Source organism: Camelus ferus, chromosome 32, assembly GCF_009834535.1.
Source record: "Camelus ferus isolate YT-003-E chromosome 32, BCGSAC_Cfer_1.0, whole genome shotgun sequence".
Taxonomy (NCBI): Eukaryota; Metazoa; Chordata; class Mammalia; order Artiodactyla; family Camelidae; genus Camelus; species Camelus ferus.
Window position 1 is genome coordinate 16,667,860 of NC_045727.1, and position 22,679 is coordinate 16,690,538.

The following is a 22,679-nucleotide window of genomic DNA, read 5'->3' on the forward strand; positions in this document are numbered from 1 at the left end:
GCACGTCATCGGCACCCTCGAAGCAGCACGTGTGTGGGTGCGTCATGCATGCATGTGTATATGTCTGCAGACAGACCTCCTCAGAGACATCGCGGGTTCAGTTCCAGACCACTGCAATAAATCAAATATTGCAATAAAGTGTCACAAAAATTTTGTGGTTTCCCAGTGCATACAAAAGTTATCTTTACGCCGTACCGTAGTCTGTTTATGCAATAGCATTATGTCTACAAAAACAATGCACATACCTTAACTTAAAATACTTTATTACTAAAAATAAAAACTAAGCATCAGCTAAGCCCTCAGCGAGTTGTAAATTTTTGCTGGTGGAGGGTTTGAAATATTGCAAGAATTACCAAAATGTGACACAAAGACACAAAGTGAGCAAATGCTGTGGGGAAAAATAACGCCAGCAGACTTGCCAATAGACAGGGCTACCACAAACCTTTGATCTGTAGTCAGTGCAGGTACAGCGGGAAGCACAATGAAACGAGGTCTGCCTGTTACATATACACATTACATATGCATCAATGTCAAACCCAAAATATTTAATACACATGTATGTATCTATGTGTGTGAATATTTTTTATATGGTGTGAGAGAGACAGAAGAGACTCAGAGCACAAAAAAATGAGGAGATGAACCAGGTCTGGGAGGCAGAAATTGGGAAGTTCTACCAGAGACTCAATGCTTTACATAGCAACTCCTTCTGGTGCGGCACTGAGCATGCAGAGGGCAGACACTGCAGGCAGGACCTGAAGTCAGAGGAGGAACACGCTGACCCAAGTGTCCACCAGGGGCTCTGACTGCCGGGCCAGGGTCCCTGCAAAGGCCCAGTGCCTCCTGCCAGCCAGGTGGAATCGATCAGCCATGGGCTGTGACCATCCTGCTCTTCCCCCATAACATTATCTGTCTTCCTGAGCCCACAGTTGTACAGACAGGAGGGGAAATCAATGCGATGCTTAGGGGAGCAAGGGTCTCATCTTTGCTTCCAGCTGCTCCCAGCTTCTCGGTCCAGTACCTCGTGCCCAGGGCTCCACATTAACGCGGAGGGAGGAAATGGGGGCAGTGACCACAAGCTAGGGCGTCAGTGGCCACAGAAACATCAAACAAATGGGTCCCCACCTAGACTCCCTGTCAGCCCCAGCCACCCAACCCTCTGGCTTCGCCCGAGCTGCTTCTAGGTGTCAGGGAGGGGAATCCAAGGGTGGGCCTCTGGGGTCTCAGAGGCAGAAAAGAATGAGAAAATTTCAGATCAAATTCAACTCAATACGAGCTGATGGGGAAACCCTGGGTTAGGTTTGCTTTCTAAACTACAGGCCTAACACTTCATCCCTTTGATTAAATATCCTTCATCCCACTCTTGCTCCAGCATCTCCTCAGCTAGACCTAGGCCACCCACAGCCTTCCCTGGTGGATCTGCCCGCCTCCTCTCCCGCAATTCCCCAGCCCACTCTGAGCCAGATTTCCTGAACACCCATGCTCCTCCACGCCTCTTTGCCTTTGCATCTGGTGTTCACTCTGCCTAGCGTTCCCTCTCCCCCAACCACCCAAGGTGAGCTGCTTGCTTTGTTCCAAGACTCAACTAAGATGTCATCTCCTCCAGGAGGTTCTCCCGGTCTCCCCACTGAGAGCACAGAGCTGCTTTCTCTGGGCAGCCGGTACCTCCTACTTTCCCCCGTGACACGTGCCCTTGTCACACTGTACTATCATCACCTATCTGAGAGTACACGGATCTCCCAAACCAGGCTGAGCATCTTGAAGACCAAAATATTTCTCACTGTGGAGATTCCACTCTATCCCAAGGTAGATGCTTCTGAGATGTTAGTTGTTGCAAGTAAGATGATTAAGACACACCCCTAGCCTTCCAGGACTGCACAACTAATTCAGAAAATCAGACGGGCTTTGAACTCAAAGAGACCTCAGTCCAAATCGAGGCTTTGCCAAGTTCCAGCTGTGTGACCCTAAGCAACTCCCTTCTCCTCTCTGAGCCTCAGTTTCCTCACCTGTAAAATGGGTAATCATAGCTTCTCCCTCATAGGGCTGCTGTGAAGTTTCAACAGGACACCACATGGAAAGCTCTGGGCCCATGGAAAGCTCAGTGATGCTCCTGACCCTTGGCTGCCACTGGTCAGTGAGCCTGTCCTAGAAGTCAGCTGCCTCTTACCTGTCCTGTGCAGACGTAGTGCCTCCAGGATGTAGGACCCCGCAAGCTGCACCCGCAGTGCTGAGATGTCCAAAGGGAGGGACCCGCCTGCCCTGGGCTTGTCTCCACCAGGCTGCGGTGGAGTCGGAGACGCCTGCCCAGCCCTGCTCTCCACTGCTGGGCTCGGCACCAGGCAGTGGATGAAGTGTAATTGAGACCGTCTGATCATGCTGATCAATGCATCCTAGGATCAAGAGGAGACAGGGTCAGGGTCAGCTGTCTCAGGGTGAGACAGACAGGGGTCCGGACATTCCCCAAACACACATTCAGCCTGGCCTGGCCATCTTTGGGGGCCCTATGTCCTACACCAAGGACCTCCTATCCATGGCCTGATTTGTACTCATGAGAAATAAAGGATCTTTATAATGCCCCTTATAACATACGGAGAAACTGGGACAAGGAGAGGGCAAGCAAGTGGCCCCAGGCCACCCAGACTATTAGCCAAAGAGGGGACTAGAGCCTAGGACCTGGTCTGAGGACTTTTCCAGCATAACACACTGTGAGTTGTTTTCTAAAACCCATCCTTCCCATGTCCCATCCTTCTGAGCTCAACTGACCACTGACCAATCCAGGTGTTCTCACTTGTTACAGGTAACCTATTTACAGCCAGTGCTGGGTCCTTAGCCTTCCCCTAAGGAGAGCCTAGAGGTGAACACACAGGCCTGCAAGACATGAGGGAGGCAGGCAGCACTGGTCTGACTGTGAAACTTGTCACCTCCATCAAGAGGGCAACTGTGGTTCTTACCAACTTTCTGAAGCTGCTCAAGTTAAATCAAGGAGCTGAGGCTTTGGCCTTAGAGTTGGATGGATCACTTTCCTCCAAGCTTCTCTGAGGCCCTGAGCCTCAGTTTCTTCCTCAGTGGAGTGTAGGGGGTACCTGCCCCTTCTGGCTCCCTGGGGAGCTCGGAGATGATGTGGATGGATAACCCATCCCAGAGGAAGGCAGTGAGCTCTGGACTCCGTGGGGACAGGGCACCTACTCACCATCTGGAGCTTGATCTGGCAGCACGGGGCTTTCCTCTTCACTGCCGCAAAGCTGCTAGCAAATGTCCTTCTCACCATGCAGCTCCTCTGCTGGGCCTGCTGGGAGGTGCCCTCTAGGCCGGCCACGGCCCGGCACACAGGGGACAGCTTGGCCCGGGACTGGAACAGGCCCCTCAGCTCCTCCCTGGCAGGTAGAAGAAGAAAGAGAGAGGGGTTTTAAGGGACTCACAAGGTGGAGGGAATGGGTCCCACAAGCCTCCTGCAAATCTGCTTCCTAAACCCCCATCTCCCTCGAATCACATCCCAGGTGCCCACTCCTCTGTCCACAGTCCTTTCTGCAAAGATGAGCCTTCACTTGGTGACAAATGCCAGCCCCTTCCTCTACACCTCTCTCCCTCCCCTGACCTCAAAGCATCTTTCCTTCTACTGGATACTCCTGTCACTTATGTACCTGCAGGAATTCTACCAAGCCTGCCCTTTCTTAGTTGGCAAAATCATCTTGGTTATCCCTAGACCAGGTCCAGTACACAGCAGGTGCTCATTCTGTTCCATGCAAGAATGAACAACGGACAGGTCAGACAGACAGCTGGAGCACCAGGCAGATCCAACAGCACCCTAGGATGAAGCTGGGACCCAGAGAAGGCCTTGTGCCTCTCCAGTCGCACCAGGCCCATCCCATCCAGGGGAAGGTGTCTTCCATTGCTGCCTAGGAGTCCAGGCCCTACCCTGGGCTTGGCCCTCAAGACACGTTATCCATCTGCCTCTATGCCTAACCCTACAATCCAGACTATTAAAGAAATGAGTCTTTCCCAGTTGCACCAAAGGCATTCAAAGTGGTTAAATGCATGGCAGGGCATACCGACTAATAATGGCTTGAATATACTCACGTTGAAATAAAAATCTGGGGAGGGGGCTGGGGAGCCCTCAGGAGCTCTGAGAGGGAAGAATGTGTGCACCACCCCCCGGTCCAGGGAGACGAGGCTGTGCCCACAGCCCTGAGCCCTGCGTGAGGACTGCCCCATCTGCGGTTGGGAGACCTGACCTCCAGTCTGCAATTTACTGTGTGGCCTTCAGCAGTCACATGTCCTCTTTAGCACTCCACTCCCTACATATAAAGCAGAAGTTTTATTGGGCAGAAGTCCTCCCCAGCGAGACTACCAGGAACCAGAATGCTACACGAGCAGTCCTGGTGAATCGGCAATCCTGGCTGCAGAACCGCATGCTGAGAAAAACCACTATTCACTCTCAAAATCACCCACGCTTAGCTCTCCGGCCTACAAGACATCCTGTAGGGATTTACCTCCAGACCAGCCGCACTCTTTCACCCCTGTGCACACGCTGCTCCTTCTTCCCAGAATGTCCCCTGCTCACCAGGCCATCTGATCAACCCAGGTTTGCCTGCCTTTCCCTAACCTTACACCCCTCACCCAGCTTGAGCCACGGGACCTGAGAACAGAAGGGGAATTTACAAGACCACAAGACGTGTGCTGAAGGCCGGCTATGAACCAGCTCCTTAATAAGCCATCCACTACATTACGTCACCAAAGCCTGACATCACACAGGTAAGCTTGGCAGTCTCATCCCCTCTTCTCAGGTTGTGAAACTGAGGCCCAGGTCATGCAGCTTGAAAAAGGCAAAAGCAGAATATGAACATTCACCTGAATTCAAGGCTGTGCGCTATGGCCTCATCCAACAAACCTCATGTTAAGGTAGATGAAGCAAGAAGCCCAGAGGAGAGAAAGTGCCCGCCCACAGTCACCCAGGCAACAAGGGACTTGACCCAGGTCCCCTGGCTCCCCACACTGTGCTCTTAACCTTCCTTCCGCCCCATCCCCCGACTTGCTCTCTCTTTAGGAGCTGTGTGCCCTTGAGAGCCTCTGGATACAGGGTTCCCAATCAACTCTGACCATGATGCCCTGAGAATGTCTCCAAGGATCACTTAGACCCAAACTGTACCCCAACCCTGCTGCTGCTTTTTTATTCCCGCTATGTGATCACTGGTGAACCACTTTACCTCCCAGGGCCTCAGTTTCCTTGTCGGTAAAATAGGTCTAAGGACACAGTGTTATTGTGAGGATTTAAAAGATGCTTATAAAACGTTTACCTTGATGCCAGGTACGTAACAGGTGGTCAGTAGATGTTGTGGTCTTAACCACACACACCCAACAACCATTTCCCAATAGCTCTCTGAATTGAAAGCAGTGATCGCTGCCAGCCCTCTGCCAGCACTTCTGAGGCGAGCAGTCAGAAACATGCAGTGAGCCATTTTTTTAATGCTGCAAAATGTTATCACTTCTGTTTTACGACCCCCTAGTTCGAGGATGTCCATATAAGTCCCTTGAGTCACATCATCTCTCAGTCACTTAATGAAAAGCCAGAAGCTAAAATACAAAGTCACAGCTTTCCAACTTTTGTTCCACCTCCTCAGAAGGCCAGCTTTTCTCTGCGGATTGCCCCAGAGAAACACTGTACATGACTATCCAAGTTCTTTGTGTCGTTAGGGAGGGGTTCCTGCACCGGCACTCCCTCACTGGTGGTTGTGACTTCATGGCCCTAGCACCTTGAGCGCACCCGGCCCATCCCAGCCCTGGCCGGGCTCACCTTCTGGACTGCTGTAGCACCTGGTAGGCATCCAGGGCCGACAGGTTGGGCTTGGCCCTGTGGAGCCAGCCCGTGAGGTCGTAGCGCACAGGGTCATGTCCCAGCTGATGGGCAATCTCGCACTGGAGAGGCTGCTCGCAGGTCCGAAGGGCAGAGGTCCCTGAAAGCAGACATGGGGTGTGAGTGTGGGGCCTGGCAGGGACATTCCGCCATCTCTCGGCATCCCCGAGAACATGCTCTTTCCGTTTTAATGTTTCCAGACAGCTGAAGCCAGCACTTCTGGGCACCCACACTCCTCCTGCTTCGGGCATTTATGTGCTCTACCACCAACATGGGCTCTATTCCTCATTGCTTTCTTAAATCCAGGACACCTGTCAGCACTGCATGCACCCTTCGTGATTTCTGCCACAGCCGTGTTATCACCTGGGATGTTAGTTACTTAACGTTTTCTTTCAACAGACTCACATTTTTACAGGTAAATCCATTTATGCAGAATCACACTGCAGGTTTGGTGTGGCAGCTATATTTATTTCCTAATACTCATGGAAATAAGTAGTTATCAAATATTTTTAAAACATGTATGTGTTTCCCACCTAAAACTGTCTTGAATACCAGCTACCAAATAAACACACGGCGTATTCTTGGGAGATGCTGGTGGACACTTGGTTCCAAAAGACAGAGCGGGAGAAACAGATGGGCTTGGAGTCAGAGAAGACCTGGTTCAAATCCTGATTTGACCACTTATTACTGTGGGGACAGGGGCCAACCACTAACATCTCTGAGCCTCGTCTCCTCGTCTGTAGATTATGGATTAAATAATAAAGTTCCCCCAGGGCGGCACAAGGTGTGAAGGAGATGACGAGTCCAACGTCTGTTGGTACAAAGCCACAGCGGTCACTCGGTCAGCAGTGGTGGGTGTCTGCCGCTTCCTGCATTTAACCTTTTGCTGATGTCCTGGGATCACAAAGGCTTTCCCTCCGTATCCCCAGGGCCCAGCATCACGGCTGGCACATGAGTGGAGTCCAGAAGTGCTTGTGGAGTGAATGGCTGGGTGGATGGGTTCCTGACCATTCCTCCTATCACTCTAACTGCAGTGATGCTCTCAGGCTGAGTGATGGCTCCAGACCAATTACCATCAGGAGCTGCAGTATTGTTTCTGTTTCTGCATCCACTCTGAATGATTTTTCTACATTTTCTCATCCTGCTCTTGTCAATGGACCAACGCATTAGGATCAAGATTCCCTCCCTTAATTGGCTACCTCTCCACTGCAGTGAGCTCAGCAATGAAGGACCTGCAGTTCTTGGAACGCTGCACAAAATAAATGCAGTCCGAGAATCTGCAGGTTCCAATGAGGAAGGGGCATGGATTCTGCCGCCTGTTTGGCTGGTTGGAAACCCTCTGTGCTTACCTCCTGGATCTCCTCTATGTTCTGGGTAACTGCAGTTACCAGAAGGGCACTCTTCTGGGTAAATGAAGTATCACTGCACCTACTGCGTCCCACAGGCCCTTCAGAGCCATGCAGTCCCTGCCCTTCCACTGAGAGACGAGCAAGGCAAGAGAGCGGACACATGGCCCTGGCACAGACTGCGATGGCCCTGCAACGCTGCAAGAGTCTGTCTGCGAGGCTGCCTCCCTGCACTGGCGGGGACTGTGCCCACTGACTGGTATGTGCAGCAGCTACACAGAGCTGGCTCTGGATGAAGACCCCAGGAGCACTTGGGGAGAAGCCCAAGGCAAAAGAGAAGAAAGGATGTTCACAGCTGCTAAGCCAGGATCAGCCTCTGTCATTCAGCCCTCACTCTGGTCTGTGATGTGAGCATCACTAGCTGGTTTCTAGGGAGTGACACTGAGGTTTGGAGAGATGGGACGGCTTGCCTAAAGTAGCCCAGCACATAGAGACAGAGCCAGGATGAGGACCCAGGTCTGTCGGCCCCAGATCTGCCTCTATGCCAGGTGGTGGCCCAGTGTACAATGGTGCCACAATTCCCAGGAACCATCCTGGAAAACAGCTCCTGGGTTATAAGCCTGCTCCATCCTCTCATTCACCCCTCTCTCCCGGGGATGGTTCTGCACCACAGTTTTGTTCATTCAAGCATTTCACAGGCAGCTTTTGCCTTTGGGAGCCCTTGGAGATTGTTAAGAGGGAGCCTCCCTAGCACATCTCTGTCCAGGCTTCAGCGCCATTACCTCCCCCAGGAGCCTGGCCACCCCAGACTGGGGCAGGGGCTTCTCCGCACCCCTCTGCCCCCAACAGTTACCTTCTATCACTGCACTGCAAATGCCTGTTGCCTGACTGTCCACTGGGCCTGAGCTCCAAGAGGGCTGCCCCAGTCCCCTGCTGGGCCCACACTCAGCCAATGCACCTTAGGTGAGAGGTAACAGTGAGCGCTGGGTTCGCCAGAAAGCCCTCCGTGTTCTGCTTGACTGAACGTTCTCATTAACTCAGAGCTAATCAGAAAGCCCTAGAGGCAAAAGGGTTTTTTTTAATACCAACGTGTCTGAGTTAGGGTGTCTACCTCACTGGGTCTGGGACAAGGGATGTAACAGAATCCCTCCCGTAGGAAGAGAGCTTGGCAGCATCCTGCTCAGGTGTCCGGGACTGGAACTGACAGGCCTCACAGGAAACAGAGAGGAGAGGTCATCTGGCTGTCTTCCTATCGTGTCTCCAGCCTGCAGTCTGGGTGAGCTTTCTAGAACATGAATCTGACCACACCTACCGCTGCTGAGATCCTGCCTGGCTCCTCACTGCTCCAGGGTTAAGACCAATGTTTTCTGCGAGGCCTGAGCCCAGATGACATCTCCTACCTTGTCGGGCACCATGCTCCCTGTTCTCAGTCAGGTTTACCTACATGCCTCTCCCCGAGAGCCCCGGGCTCCCAGAGAAATGAGGTCTGCCTGACGCCCACCACTGCAGTCTATCACTGCAGGCTCACCGGACACACAGAGGCTCATGTGTTAGCTGATCCATCGCCCCCACCAGCAAAAACACAGGCACATCAGGCTGTTCACTGCTGAACAGGATGGTACCCAGCAAACAGTAGGTTCTCAGTACACTTGTCAGATACATGAATGAACACAGACATGAACAAAAGAACATACCAGCATGCACACAGGCATTCCTGCACTCAGACCCCCGCCCCCCACCCTGCTATGCAGGCCTTGTCAGGGCTTTGACAAAGACAGATTCCAACTCCCAGGCTGGACTTGGCACCGCCCCCCATCGCCCCCTCACCTTCGGCTCCTGCTTCTTTCTTCTCAAAGGCTGCCTGGAGGCGCTCAAGCACCACGCCGTCACTGGAGCCCTCCACCCGGACCTCCTCATCTAGGACCCAGAAAAGGCCCCTGGCGTCCTCAGCACCTCCTCCAGCCAGTAAGCGGACCTGGAGAGACCCACAACACACTGAGGGGTCCTGATCCCCTGACACAGGCCAGTCCTGGGTTTCTCTTCCCACCTATGGGGGTCAGGGATGTGTGTCCCAGACACCATGACTCAGACATGCTGGCCTGGATCCACACTCCAGCTCACCCCCAGACTCTCAGTGTTCAAGCCACAAAACTAACAATCTCTTGATTCCAAGAGGTCTGGATCCCATCTCTGTCTTCGTTTCCTGTGTGACCTTGGGCAACTTACTGCATCTCTCTGAGTCTCATTTTTCCTCTTATGCAAAATGGAGACTGGCACTACCGTCCTCTGAGGGCTGTCGTGAGCATTTAAAAAGGGCAGGCACTTTGTAAACTACACATTTCTGGATCCACACAGGCAGCTGGTCTTTTTGTGCATAGCCAAACCAGAAAGGATTAATTCCATCCACATCACTTCCTCATAGAAGTCTTTGTATGTTTTTAAACTAAAATCTTGAGGGGAAAAAAAAGTGACCAAAGAATGTTTTAGAGAAGGTGAACTTGGGTCAGTGGCACAGACGGAATTTTCATCTAGGCACCAGCATCAGAGACCCTCCAGGCAACCCCACAGCTTTGTATACGGGAAACAGAGAGGCCCGGGTGTCTGCAGGGCCCACGATGAGCTGACACAACTGAAAATGGTGCCAAGTTAAGGAGGAATTAAGGAGGAAATGTGATGTGTATGGTGACCAACAGCGTGCCGGGACAAGGGGCTTCCCGGGACATGAGGATTTCAGTGCCAAAGCAGGCAGACTCCCCAGGAAACCAGGACAGTTGGTCACCCTAATTCAGGAATATTAGCCCACACCCCACTGAGACGGTCCCGAAAGGGGAAGGGACACATCCAGGGTCACGTGGAGAGGTATAGGGGCAGCAGGGGACCTGGACCCCAGGTATCCTGAGTCTTCACCTTGGTCTTATTTACTGGGGTTGAAATCCAGTTACCCATCCTGAAAAGGCAGCCATTTCCAGCCACTGCCCAGGGGTCCCGGGGACACCATGGTCCTTTCCTCCTTGCACTGCCTGGGTCGTCCCTTCAGGCCCGCCCCATCCAGGTGGGGAAGCACAACAGGCCCAGGGAACCAGCCTGGGAGGTGGCAGCAAGAAGCAGGAGCAGGTGAGTGGCCAGTAGGGCTCACGGACAAGGGAGCTTTGCAAGAGAGGGTACAGCCCCCTGTGAGCCAAGAGAAGCCTTGGACCCTAAGCCTGGCTGACCGCAGACCAGGGAAGAGACGGAGGTGTCAAAACGCAGGAGAAACGTGACCTGCAGGACATCTATTGTGTGCCGAGCACCCTGCAGGTGCTCTACATGCCAGACCTCACAGATGTGCACAACACCCCAAGGATGCTACTGCTCCCATTCTGCTGATGAGAAAACTGAGGCCTGGAGAGGTGAAGTGGCATGCACAAGGTCACTGAGATTGGACTGGAGCCAGGCACAATCCATAGCCCAAGCATTTTCACACTAAGATGTGAAGGGGGAACAAAAGTCCAGTGAAACAGTCCAGGACAGTTCTGTGGGAGAGTCGAGCACAGGGGCAAATCTGGGGTCAGCAAAGCAGGTTCTAGGGATGGGGAGAGTAAGGTAAAGACTTGGAATCCCCCAAACTAAAGCTTACCTGCCTCCAAGGAAGGTCAGGGGCCTGGCTCCAGCCCTGTCCCCATTCTCCATTCCTCCCCCCCAGGCTGCTACTGTCCCAGTCTCTGCTGGGCACAGCACCTTAGTCTGAACACCTGATCCTTCCAGGTGAGAGTGGCTGGAGGCCACCAGACACTGGCCCTGAACACCCTTTGCCTCATACCACAGGCTCCCAGGCCAGAGAGCATTCTCAGAGAAGCAGACTCAGAAGTAAAGAGGAGCAGGTATGCTTAGCTCAAGGAGATTTAAATATTCATTGTCTAGGCCACACCCCCAGATCAACCAAAGCAGAATCTGGGCATGGGTCCCAGGTATCTGTGTCTTTAACAATCCCTGGGTACTTCCAGGTTCAGAGAGCATTGAGATCTTGTAGCTCAAAGGCTCAAATCTGCTAGCATTTAAGTAAAAAGGCCGTGTGGCATCTGAGAAGCTTGGTTTCCTGGGCCCCGTGTTACCTGTGAGGGACTCTGATCCACAAGATCCACTGTGGCCCCTGGGGATGGCTCCGGGAGATCAAATGACATAGGAACGTTCTCCTAGAAAGTCATAGAAGTTCAACGTTAGTTCCTTCCATGAGTTGATGAGAAGGAAACTTCTGGAGGAGGAAAGAGAAGTGAAATGAATGTACCATTTTAATCATCCTTCAGTGTCCAGCACACTGGCGTAAAGTACACTCACACTGTCGTGTAACCATCACCACCATCCATCTCCAAAACTTCTTTCATCTTGCAAAACTGACACTTCACCCATTAAACACTAACTCCCCAGTTTCCCTCCCCACTTCAGTCTCTATGAATTTGACTGCTCTAAGCATCTCATATGAGTGGAATCACACAGCATTAGTCCTTTTGTGACTAACTAATTGCACTTAGCATAATAGTCTTGAGGTTCATCCATGTCATAGCATGTGTCAGAATTTCCTTCCTTTTTTCTGGTTGAATCATAGCTCTCTGTATGAATATATCACATTTGTTTATCCATTCATCCACTGATGGACACTTGGGTTGATTCCACCTTTTCGCTATTGTGAATAATACAGCTATGAATGTTGAGTGTACAAATATCTCTCCAAGACCCTGTTTTCAATTCTTTGAGGTAGCTACCCAGAACTGGAAATGCCGGATCAAATGGTAGTTTTATTTTTGACTTTTAGAGAAAATATCATACTGTTTTCCACAGCGGTTGTACCCTCCATATTCCCAGCAGTGCACAAGGGTTCCAATTTCTCTACATCCTCTCAATACTTGTTACTCGTTTTTTTTTCAGTCTAATAGGTGTGAAATGCTATCTCGATGTGGTTTTCATTTGTATCTCCCCAAACTAGTGATGCTGGACATCTTTTCACGTGTTTATTGGCCATTTGTATATCTTTTAGAGAAATATCTATTAAACTCCTTTATCCATTTTTAATTGGGATCTTTGTTTATTTGTTGCTATCATCACCCCTTAGCCTTTGTATGAGAAGAAAGGCAGTAGACCAGCATCCTAATGCTGTTCATCCCGTGGCCCTGTCAGCAATCATGGTGAGAGCTTTGTCAGGAACTGATAATTCAGTCCAAACTTTTCTAATATTTACTGAGAACCTCACAAGTGCTGGGCTGGGCACTGGGGGCTGCAGGGAGCAAATACAGCTATGGATAGTAACAGTTGCCATAGAAAAGTAATCAGAAGTGTCCGGATAATGCTGTGCTCAGAGGTGTTCATCACAGTGTTGTTTATAACAGCGTTAAGTGTGGAAATCACCCAGATGTCCGCAGGAGAGCCGAGACAGAATCAGGCATAATCAGCGAAATGCATCATTACTAAGTGGAGGATATGAATAACATAATGCTATGAGGAAAAAGCAGACAATAAAATTGCACAGACGTGTGGATCGCAAACCTGCAGAGAAAACAATATATGGGAAAGTGACTGGTATTAAACACAGACGTGTGTAACTGGCTCCCTCCGTGGGGTGGGGCTGAAGGAGATAGTGTTTTCTGCTTCTTGACACTTCTATGCACTTTCCAGTTTTTAAATGAAGAACATGTTTTACTCTGGTCATCAGAAATAAATGAAATGTTATGGGAAAAATATGATAGCTGCTACTATATATGGAATGCCTAATACAGATTAGGCATTTTGAACCCACTTCATCAAACGCTCAAAATAGCGCCTTTAGGCAGCATGGTAAAGATGATTATAAAAATAAACCCCCCCCATCCCTCCTCTTCACTGTATCCAGGCTCTTTGCACAGATCTGGCAGTTTCTCCCATCAAGAAGTGGACACTGGTACCCCACCCCTTCACCCGCTGTGTCAGGGCTCAGCCCTGGACTTGCTACAACCGCCTGGATACAGCAGAAGTGACTCTGCCAGTTTCAAGTCGAGGTCCCAAGGAGCCCTGTACACTTCTGCTCGCTCTCTTGGAACTCTGCCCAGCGTCATGAGAACAGCCTAAGCTAACCTGCTGGAGGAGAGGACATTCCTGGAGCACGATGAGTCATCCTAGCCAAGGATCTGCCTGGATCAGCTCATGGCCAGCTGACCCCAAGACACACAGAGGAGCCAGCCAAGACCAACAGCCACCTACCCAGCCTGCCTGTGACCACAGACACAAGCACTCTCCCAGCCAGGGCCAGAAGAGCTACCCAGGCAACCCAGAGACCTGTGAGCAATAACAAAAGATTACGTTTTAAGCCACTATGTTTTGGGCTGGTCTATTATGCAGTATTATTGCAGCGAATGGTAACTGATACAGCAACATTGCTATTTCTATTTTACATTTGAAGAAACTGAGGATCAGAGAGGGTGAGTAATTCTTCTAAGTCCACATAGCCAATAAGTGACAGAGTTAGAGTCAGATCCCAGGTCTCATCAATGTCATTTGTTTAAGATTTATCCATGTTGATGTTTTCATGTTATTGCTGGGTGGGCTCCAACCAAAGAAATGATGAGAATTTCAGTAACCTTTATCCAACCGGTAAACAATATGGTCATTTCTCCTATTTTGCCCAGCACTTGCTGGAGCCAAAGGGGTCCCCTTTGGGGAGGAAGGAGGGAGAAGCGAGGGGGGCGTCTGGGGTGCTGACAATGTCCTCCTTTCCCCTGGGTGGTGGCTGCACAAGTGTGCTCGGCAGGACTAGTTCCCTGAGCTGCACACTTCTGGTTCAGGCACTTGTAGGTGTGAATGTTACAGTTCAACTGAAACACTGTTTAAGCTGTACCTAAGGCAGGGCAGGCAGGAATGTGCCTGTACCTGTGTGCTGGCTCACACTCACACACACGTGGAGTTGCTTGGGTGCCATCTAGAAGGGGAGCTGCATCTCCAACTTTGCTAGGTGTTCCCACATCATGGTCCAAAGGGTGTGCAAACCCACGATTTCCACCTAGCACAGGGTGTGAACAGCTTTCCGTGGGGAAGATGCAAACCGCTTGAGGAGGATTCAGCTTGGATGAAGTGGGAGAAGGAACAGTCACCCCAAACAAGGGGCAGCTGTAAGAGTAAGGCCTGGGGAGTCCCAGGTTCTGGATTGTAAGGCACAGGGGCCGTGGGTGGAGACTGGGCTACATGAGAGATGGGAGCAGCAGAAGCCTGGGGAGCCAGGCCTGGAGTTAGGGTTTTATTCAGTGGTGGACCAGACAAGATGAAGCCAAAACATACTAGAGGAACGGACGCCCCCCCCCCCCCGTCCACCCTCACACCTTCTGCTGAGCCCTGGCAAAGGCCCCGCTCCAGCCTGGCCATACCTCCCGGAATCGCTCCAGCGTTGAGACAAAGGTCCGCTGGTAGAAAAGCAGCTGCAAGCGCTCGTGGATGTAATTGTGGCACAGCTCCTCAAAGCTGGCAGCCCTGTCTTTGCCCTGGTGCCGGGGGTTTTGAAAGCCTGGAGAGTCCACCACCATGATGGAGGCCATGGAGAGGTGCTGGGAGGAGAAGGATCTGGGGAGAAAGGAGAGAGCCCCTGAGAGGACATGGAATCTCAGAGCCCCACTGGTCTAAGCCTCCCCCTCCCCCATCACAGAGACACAGAAACAGGCCGTACGCTGGGCAGATCTGGGGGTCCGCAGATCTCACCACTTACAAGCTGTGTGACTTTGGGAAAGTTACTTAACCTCTCTGAGCATGGGCTCCCCCAACTGTTAAAAGGTAATAGGGATGAGTAGGATGATCCCAAGAGCTGCGGTAAGAAGAGGAGTTAAAGTATGATAAGTGCCTCCCAGGGTTTCTACAGGCCTTCAGGAAACCTGCTCTCTCTCCCAAGCCCAGAGTGGAGAAATGACTTGCAAACCAGCTGTAAAGTTACAACAAGAGCCTCCTTTTCTTTCTTAGTGACACACTGCAATAGAAAAACCATTCTGTTCAGTTCCTCAGTTTACCAAATTCTCTCAAGACATCACCTCCTTGAATCTTCTTGACAAATCTATCAGAGCAGACGAGAAGAGATGATTCTACATCAAAATTCAGGAGTTAAGAGACCCTGGAGAGAGTCACATGTGGGCTCCAATCCTCGCTCAGCTGCAGAAGGGCTGTGTGTCTCTGGAGAGTGGCCTGACCTCTCTGAACGTCAGCCATGAAAGGGTTAATGATGTAGCTGAACTCAGAAGGCCATAGGAAGGGTCAGATGTGATAAGACACCCACTGCTCTGAATGCGAAAGTGTTTTCTATTATTATTGGCAGGACCAGCTCTATACTCTGCAGGGCCCTCTTCACCATTATTTGCCGACATTTTCCATCTGTGGGGGGCCAAGGAGATGGCCACCCCACAGACGCATGTGCAAGTTAAGATGTTCAGAAAGCCAGGTGCCTGCTCGGTGCTTGTAAAGGGCAGGATGGCAGGCAGCATTACCATGAGCATGCCCACTTTATGGATGCGGGCTCCGAGAACCCATCACCCAGCAGCTCCCTCCACCGGCAGGTCACAAGCCACCCCAATAAATGCTTCTTCCTGAGCACACGTGGTCCCCTTAGTTTCTAGAGAATTTGTCTGTGGTCTCAGAGGGTAATTACTCCAGCAGCGAGAGAGGGAGCTGATTCCGTGTCTGCAGAGAACCCCAGCCACGGTGCTGCTACACACTGGCCTCACCCTTACAGGGTGTCAGAGGACTAATTACGCGTCCTGCTTTCAGGGAGGAGGGACACAAGCCCTTGCCTGGGCTCTGGGTCAGCCCCACTGGGACAGCCTGAAGACTCCTAGGGACTCATAGCACCACGCATCATGACAGAAGACAGAGGCTCCCGGCACCTGTGGTGTTTTATGATCACGATTAGGAAGAGTTGTATACATACATTATTTCTTTTTCATTTACTTCTTACTGACTTCTTTTAATCCTTGCAATGACCCTGGGGGACAAAGCTAGCTTACAGATGCAGAAAGGGAGGTCAGAGAGGTGAACTGATTTACCAAAGTCACACAGCCCATGGGCAGCCAAGGTGGAATGTAAACTCAGCAAAACTCAAGAACTCCCTGGTTCAAAAACTCCCTCTCCAGCTCAACAAAATCCCACTCTGCTCAACCCCTCATGGTTGGGGCTCATTCATGCACCTGAAAAGAGGCCGACTTTGTACCTGAAAAAAAGCTGCCATTACCTGTTGATGAGAGAGACCACAGCGGCAAAGACCTCTTGGTACAGGCCCGCGGCCATGCCCTCCACACACTCCGCACCCGTCATCTTGAGCCCTGCGGCGGGGAAGAGGGCAGGGTTTGCATCCCGTGGTCAGGACCTTGCCTGGGGCCAAGGACGTCACTTCAGAGGCATCACTACTGGCCTCAGAGGATCTCCCCACTGCTGAAAGTACATACATATGTTCTTAGGACCAAGTTCAAGTGTCCCATCAGGTCCTCCAGGGTCCCGCGTAACCAGGCCCTACCTCCTCTCCACCATGCTCTCCTGCTCATTCGTCAGCGCTCAACCCACCATCACCTCCTCAGGGAAGCCTGCCTTGACAAACACCACCACCCCTACTAGGCCAACTCACAGCTCTATCTTGCTTTTTAAAAAAATTTATTTTTCAAATTGAACTATGATTGACATACCAAAAAACTGGTAAATTTTTAATGCATACATCCTGATGAGTCTGAAGCATACACCTATGACACCATCACCATAAACATGCCAGTAACACAACCATCACCTGTAAAAGTTTCTTCCCTCCCTCTCTGTGCCTGTGGGTGATAAGAACTTCCAAGTAAGGTTAACAAATTTTTAAGCATAGAACACAGTACTGAGAACCACAGTGACTCTGCTGTATAGTAGAGACATCCATCTGCTGACTGTCTTCTTCATCCACCGCTAGGATTTATTCATCGTGCATAAATGAAACCATGTCCCATCTCCCCTCCCTCCACTCCCCTAGTAACCACCATTCTACTCTGCCTCTATCAGTTTGACTATTTTAGATTTCTGATCTAAGCAGTGTATTACTCAAAGGTAAAGAAGAAGGAAATTTTCTGACATTCTCTACAACTTGGAGGATATTATGCTAAGTGAAGTAAACCAGACACAGAAGGACAAATCTACCCTGATTTCACAGTGCTGACCACAGCACATTTTTACTTAGTGGTTAACCTGTGTCTCCACCCCTTTCCTCAGGCAGGAAGCGCCCTGAGGATGGGGACTGGCTCTGGGTTTCTTGGCTTCAAATCCCCAATTCCTGACACATAGTAGTTGCTCAGTAAATATTTGTCATTCCCTCTTTCTGAAGGGAAATTTGGCAATTTTATAGCAGAAGCCTTAAAATGTTTATATACTTGGACTTAGTAACTTCACTCTTAGGATTTTATCCTAATGAAATATTCAGAGAAGCAAAGATCTCTATGCTCTCCCAATTGTTGATTAAATTGGCAAAAAACACTTTTTCAAACCAACTTGAACATCCAACAATAGCAAATGCGTTACATAATTTGTAGTCCATCTGTACAAAAGAATGCTTAAAGTCAGGTCTAGAAGAATAGTGAATAAGATGGAAAAGTACCTACCTATGGTGTAGGAGAAATAAAAAAGCTTAGGAAACTATTAATAATTGTGGTCTCAACTTTGTATAAATACACACACTCACCAGCTTTGATTAGGGGGCACTGGGCAAAGTGGGGAAGGAGTGGGGGACTCAGACTACAAATACTGACCCTTAGGCTGTGGTTCCATCCACAGAATTAGAAACACAATTTCCAAATCTGCACGCACTAGTGCCTGGAGAAACAGTTCTACTTGTATATTCCAGGCAGCCCGCTGCAGCCCCAAAGCATTTCCCATCCGTGCTTTAATTCCACCTCAACCTGCGTTGTTGCTAGGCAACCCACAGCCTCCTAACATCTCTCCTAAGCCTGCCGGTCCCCTGCCTGCTTAACATCAACCCTTGAGACCTCAGCCTGGGAGACTGACTCAGCTTCACAAAGCGGTGTGTGGACGTACCTGTGCTTGTGTGTACATGTGTGTGCTGTATGCTTGTGTGTGCTGGGTGCATGTGATGCTGCATATGCATGTGTGTGCACACCTGTGCGTGAGCCTGTATGTGTGTGCCTGTGTCCAAGAAGAGGCGTAACCATTAAGCAGACCACAACTTACACCAGAGCACGGCCCTGGAAGCCAGCAAGTCCCAGTGACATCAGCCATCAAGCTGAAGTCCCTGGAAGGTAGAGCAGCTAGGAGGACCCAAGGGCCTCTAAGTGATAGACCCCAAGCCACACCTCAAAACAGTGTTACCCACAAGCCCATTTAGAAGAGCTCCACTTAGAGAGTTCTCAGAGACCCCAAGGCTCTAAAAGGCCCCTCTGCCCTTACTTTCTGCAGCCACAGCATGTGGCCACAGGGGCTACAGACTGGGGATCCAGCAGGCCCCACTCGAGCAGGTGCAGGACAAAGCTTTTCCCCCACGTCATGTCAGAGCACCCCCATTCCTTCCTCCAGCTGCTCAGGCCAAAATCACAGAAGCCGTCCCAGCCCCTCACTTTCCCTTAGGGTCCATGCCATCATTTCTATTTAAACAGACTGAACTGGTCCCCCTAGTTCCATCCCTTGTCCAACCACCATCACCTCACCAGGGTGACTGTTACAGGGTCTCACCCAGGGATTCCCCAAACTTCCTCTGGGCTGAGCTTCATGAAGAATAAACCAAATCATGTCACCGCCTCCTGCCTCTCCAGGGCTTTGATCAGTCTGAGAATTAAAACCCTGATTTACAGACTATTATATGAGCTGAGCCCACCAAGCTTGCCACCCTCATCTACCATTCTTCTATCCAATCCAACCATCCTGGCCTTACTTCTGTTCTTCAAACTGGAGGGTCAGTCTTCCACTTCCAGAGCAAGGGCTCAACAAACACAGTACCCAATGAAAATGCACTGGTCCCTGGACACTGGCCACACTGTCCCCTCTTGGTAGCACAGGGCCCCCTCCCAGGTTTCAGCAGCCTTTGATCGCTGGACAAAGATAACTATTTGACCATGTGCACCATGTAGGCAGGAACCACGGCCATTTCCAGGGAAGTGGCTTCCCCCTGTACCTAGAAGGTCCACATGTAGTAGACCCTCAGTAAGTCCTCAACGGAGAGGGGCAAGGATGCTGTTATGTCCCTGGGGGTGGCCCAGCAGGGTCCCGACCCACCCAGAGAGGCAGCAGTGCAGTACCTGAGCTGGTATCCTCGTCGTCTGGGCTCCGTCGGCTTGGCCCAGACGTCACTTGCTCAATGATCTGCCGCAGGTGGTGCTTGAAGGTGGCCATGTTCAGCTCCTCATAGTCACAGCCCAGGGCCTCTGCTGCGTGGTTTGCCCACTCAAAGCGCATGAACTGCTTCCGGCCCACTGTGTGAGGGACAAAGCAGAAGGAGGGTGGTGAGGTCTTGGGAATGTCCCAGGTAGGCATCCAGAAAAACCTCAGAGAGTCTCACCACCTCCCAGTCTCCAGGCCACTGACCTTCAGTAGAAGCCTGAACAGCTGCCTGGGCCTGGGCCACAGGGGACAGTTTCCCGAGACACGTATTTGTCCTATTTCCTTGCCATCTGCATTGTTTACTTTTCCAGAGCAATTAAGGATATTGTGGGGAGCGCTCTGAACATGCGATCGAGGAAGAATGAGCAAAAGTGTGACTTTCCACCCACCCATCCACTGCCCTGCATCCACCTACCTGTCCACTCAACTATTTGACATTCCAACTACCCTCCCATTCATTCAGTACATGTTCTTGGAGCTACTACTATAGGACCAGCACCGTCTCAGCCTCTGGGAAACGGATGACAAGGTGCCTGTCCTCAAAGAGCAGTCTGTGAGAGGGAGGCAATAAATAAAGTCTTTGAAAGAGGGAGACAATAAATAAGGACGCAAATAAATTATTTCAGGTGATGAAATTATAAAGTTATTGTTTTCCCCTCTAAGAAGAAAGTCAAACAGGATGACGGATTAAGAGAAACTGCAGGAATGACTACAGAAGCGCAGTGGTCAAAGGTGGCTCAATCAGAAGATGCTATAAGAAAACCGGGGTATGAAAGGTGAGAAGGAGCTGCCACATCAAGAACCAGGGAAGAGCTTTAGATGAAGGAGGAGGCAGCAGTGCAAAAGCCCTGAGGCAGGAATGAGCATTCCTCTGTTAGGGAAGTGCCAAGAAGGCCAGCGTGGCTGGGAGGTAAGCAGGGGAGGGTAGTAAACAGAGGAGGCTGGAGAAGCGATGGGGAGCCTCCCTCTGGGCTATATTAAGGCCATTTAATATCAGTGACAAAGACTGTATAACATGGTCAATGCTATGGTCAAATGTTAAATGAAAAGGACTAGAAGATCACACCACAGTATGGCATCAATTGTGTAAATAACTCTAAAACTACTACAAAAATAATGAAAAGGAGTTATATCCAAAAGTTAACAATCACAGGGTACAGGGATTTTGTATTTTCCAAACTTTCTGCAGCGGTTGGGTACTAATTCTGTGATCCAAATAAAAAAGTGATTTATTAAAGTAAGCAACAGTTCCATCCTTAAATAATTTTCTCCCATCTCTTATCTTCCCATAAATGTGTTTCCTTCTTTGAAATAAGAATCACAGCTGCCAACAGAGGTTTCTCAATCCATTTGAAAGAGATTATGAGGGCCCAATTCTTCAAGTAGGCATTTTAAAGAATTTGTGTGGCTTAAGGAAAATACTGGAAATGTGGAAAATGGCTTTTTCTGGGACTTTGTACCAAGAAGGAGCAGTTCTGGCCACTGCTTTCTGAGGTGCTCCTACATGCCAGTTACTCTGCACTGATTATCACAAGAACATCATTTTATTGCCTCCATTTTACAGATTATTCTAATTTGACAGACAATGAAACAGATTCAGAAAAGTTACATGGCTAGTAAAAAAAAAAAAAAGTCCTACCACTTTAAAAATAAGAAGGTGGTGATGATGGCGATCGTAGTGATGATGGTGGAGATGATGGTGATGATGGAGATTGTGGTGATAATGGTGGAGATGATGATGGTGAGATGGTGGTGATGATGTTATGACGACGGTAGAGGTGATGACAGTGGAGATGGTGGTGATAATGGTGGTGATAACCATTACCACTCATTGACCTGATTTTATTCAGTGTGTTATCTTTGTTCAGCTGATGGATTTTGGAGTCAGAAAGCCTGTGTTCCAGGCATGACATACACAAAAAAACCTCAATACATGCAAGGTGTAATTACTTACTATTAATATTATTTACAAAGCAATAATAGTCCCATCTTATAGATGAAAAACTGATTCAGAGAGTCACCAGAAATCAGACGAAGCAGAAGAACAATTTCCCAAAAAGCAATCCTTCCAACATCACCTTTAGGAAACTGGTCAAATCCTTTTGACTGTGTTAAGTGAGAATCCATTTGTTGAAAGAGATCACTAAGAGGATGTGGCTGCCAGGTGACCTTTGAGCTGGCCTTGGGCAACCAGACGCTCCTCATCCCCTCCCCTCCTGTCCTTGGAATATATGTTCAGCCCTCAACCCCAACAGTGGGAGCTGTTCCAAGGCCACAGCCTCGAGAGAGCAAGGTGATGCTGAGACCATCCCAAAGGTCTACATGACTGAGTCCAGTTACAACGTCTAAGAGACTTTGACACTCTGGCTGGTAGGGCAAGGAGAGCTACTCCTCCTGCAGCTGCCCAGGACAAGCCTGTCGTAAGTCCCCTTGTTTACACATCCTACTGGCACTCCCCCCAATCTGGAGTAGCCTGCCTCTTTCTTCAGTCTCTTCCTACTCTCCACATATGGGGGCGTTTTTGAACCAACACCATTACCACTTGTCACAAATAGAAAGCAGAAATAAATACGTGCACACAAAAATACCACTAGATTCTAATTAGACACAGTTACCTGGGAGCCTGGCTTTCTCTTTGTTTAAAAAAGGGGGGGGGGATAGATCAGCAAGTATTGGAGAGAGGAGTTCAAGATGTTAGCCCTTCTTCCTGTGATGGGGCTGGCAGTGCAGGGAACAGGAGATCACTGTCTAGGTGAGCGATTCCTGTCCCTCTGCTGCCCCAGCACCTCCACTGCCACCCCTGCTTTCCTCTTATAGAAAGCCTCTGAGATCATTCAGATACGGAACAGACTCTGTGAGGTCCAGTCTCCTGTCCAGGTGGTACGGGGCGGGAAGGGCAGAGCAGGGTCCCCGCCCACCGCAGGCTGACATCAGCCAGGGCCGTAGGGCCTGCTGTTCTGCGAACACAGGGTCTGTGTGATCACCGCTCTAGCCTGACAGAGCTGGTACCAGGACACATTAAATAAATATTTGTAAAGTGATTGATTCCATGAAGGAAGGAGTCAACAAAGAAATTAATGTTTCTAGCTGATGGCCAGCCCTGCCCAATGTGGCCATTCTCCAAGATTTGGGGGAGAGAATCACTGTGTTTCCCTGCCCCC

At 50.1% G+C, this 22,679-nt stretch overlaps 1 protein-coding gene across 5 annotated transcripts in view; it reads right to left on the minus strand.

Moving 5' to 3' along the window:
- The window catches only part of MYO18B (myosin XVIIIB), a 215,617-nt gene that overhangs the window by 137,453 nt on the left and 55,485 nt on the right, over positions 1-22,679 (minus strand). For all 5 annotated transcript variants that reach the window (XM_032472209.1, XM_032472207.1, XM_032472208.1 and 2 more), the window contains 8 exons: positions 19,437-19,610; positions 16,400-16,490; positions 14,559-14,751; positions 11,286-11,366; positions 9,022-9,169; positions 5,789-5,948; positions 3,188-3,371; positions 2,165-2,387 (listed from right to left, as the gene is read on the minus strand). In XM_032472209.1, coding sequence (XP_032328100.1) covers positions 2,165-2,387; positions 3,188-3,371; positions 5,789-5,948; positions 9,022-9,169; positions 11,286-11,366; positions 14,559-14,751; positions 16,400-16,490; positions 19,437-19,610 — 1,254 coding nt within the window. The remainder of the gene's footprint in view (positions 1-2,164; positions 2,388-3,187; positions 3,372-5,788; positions 5,949-9,021; positions 9,170-11,285; positions 11,367-14,558; positions 14,752-16,399; positions 16,491-19,436; positions 19,611-22,679) is intronic.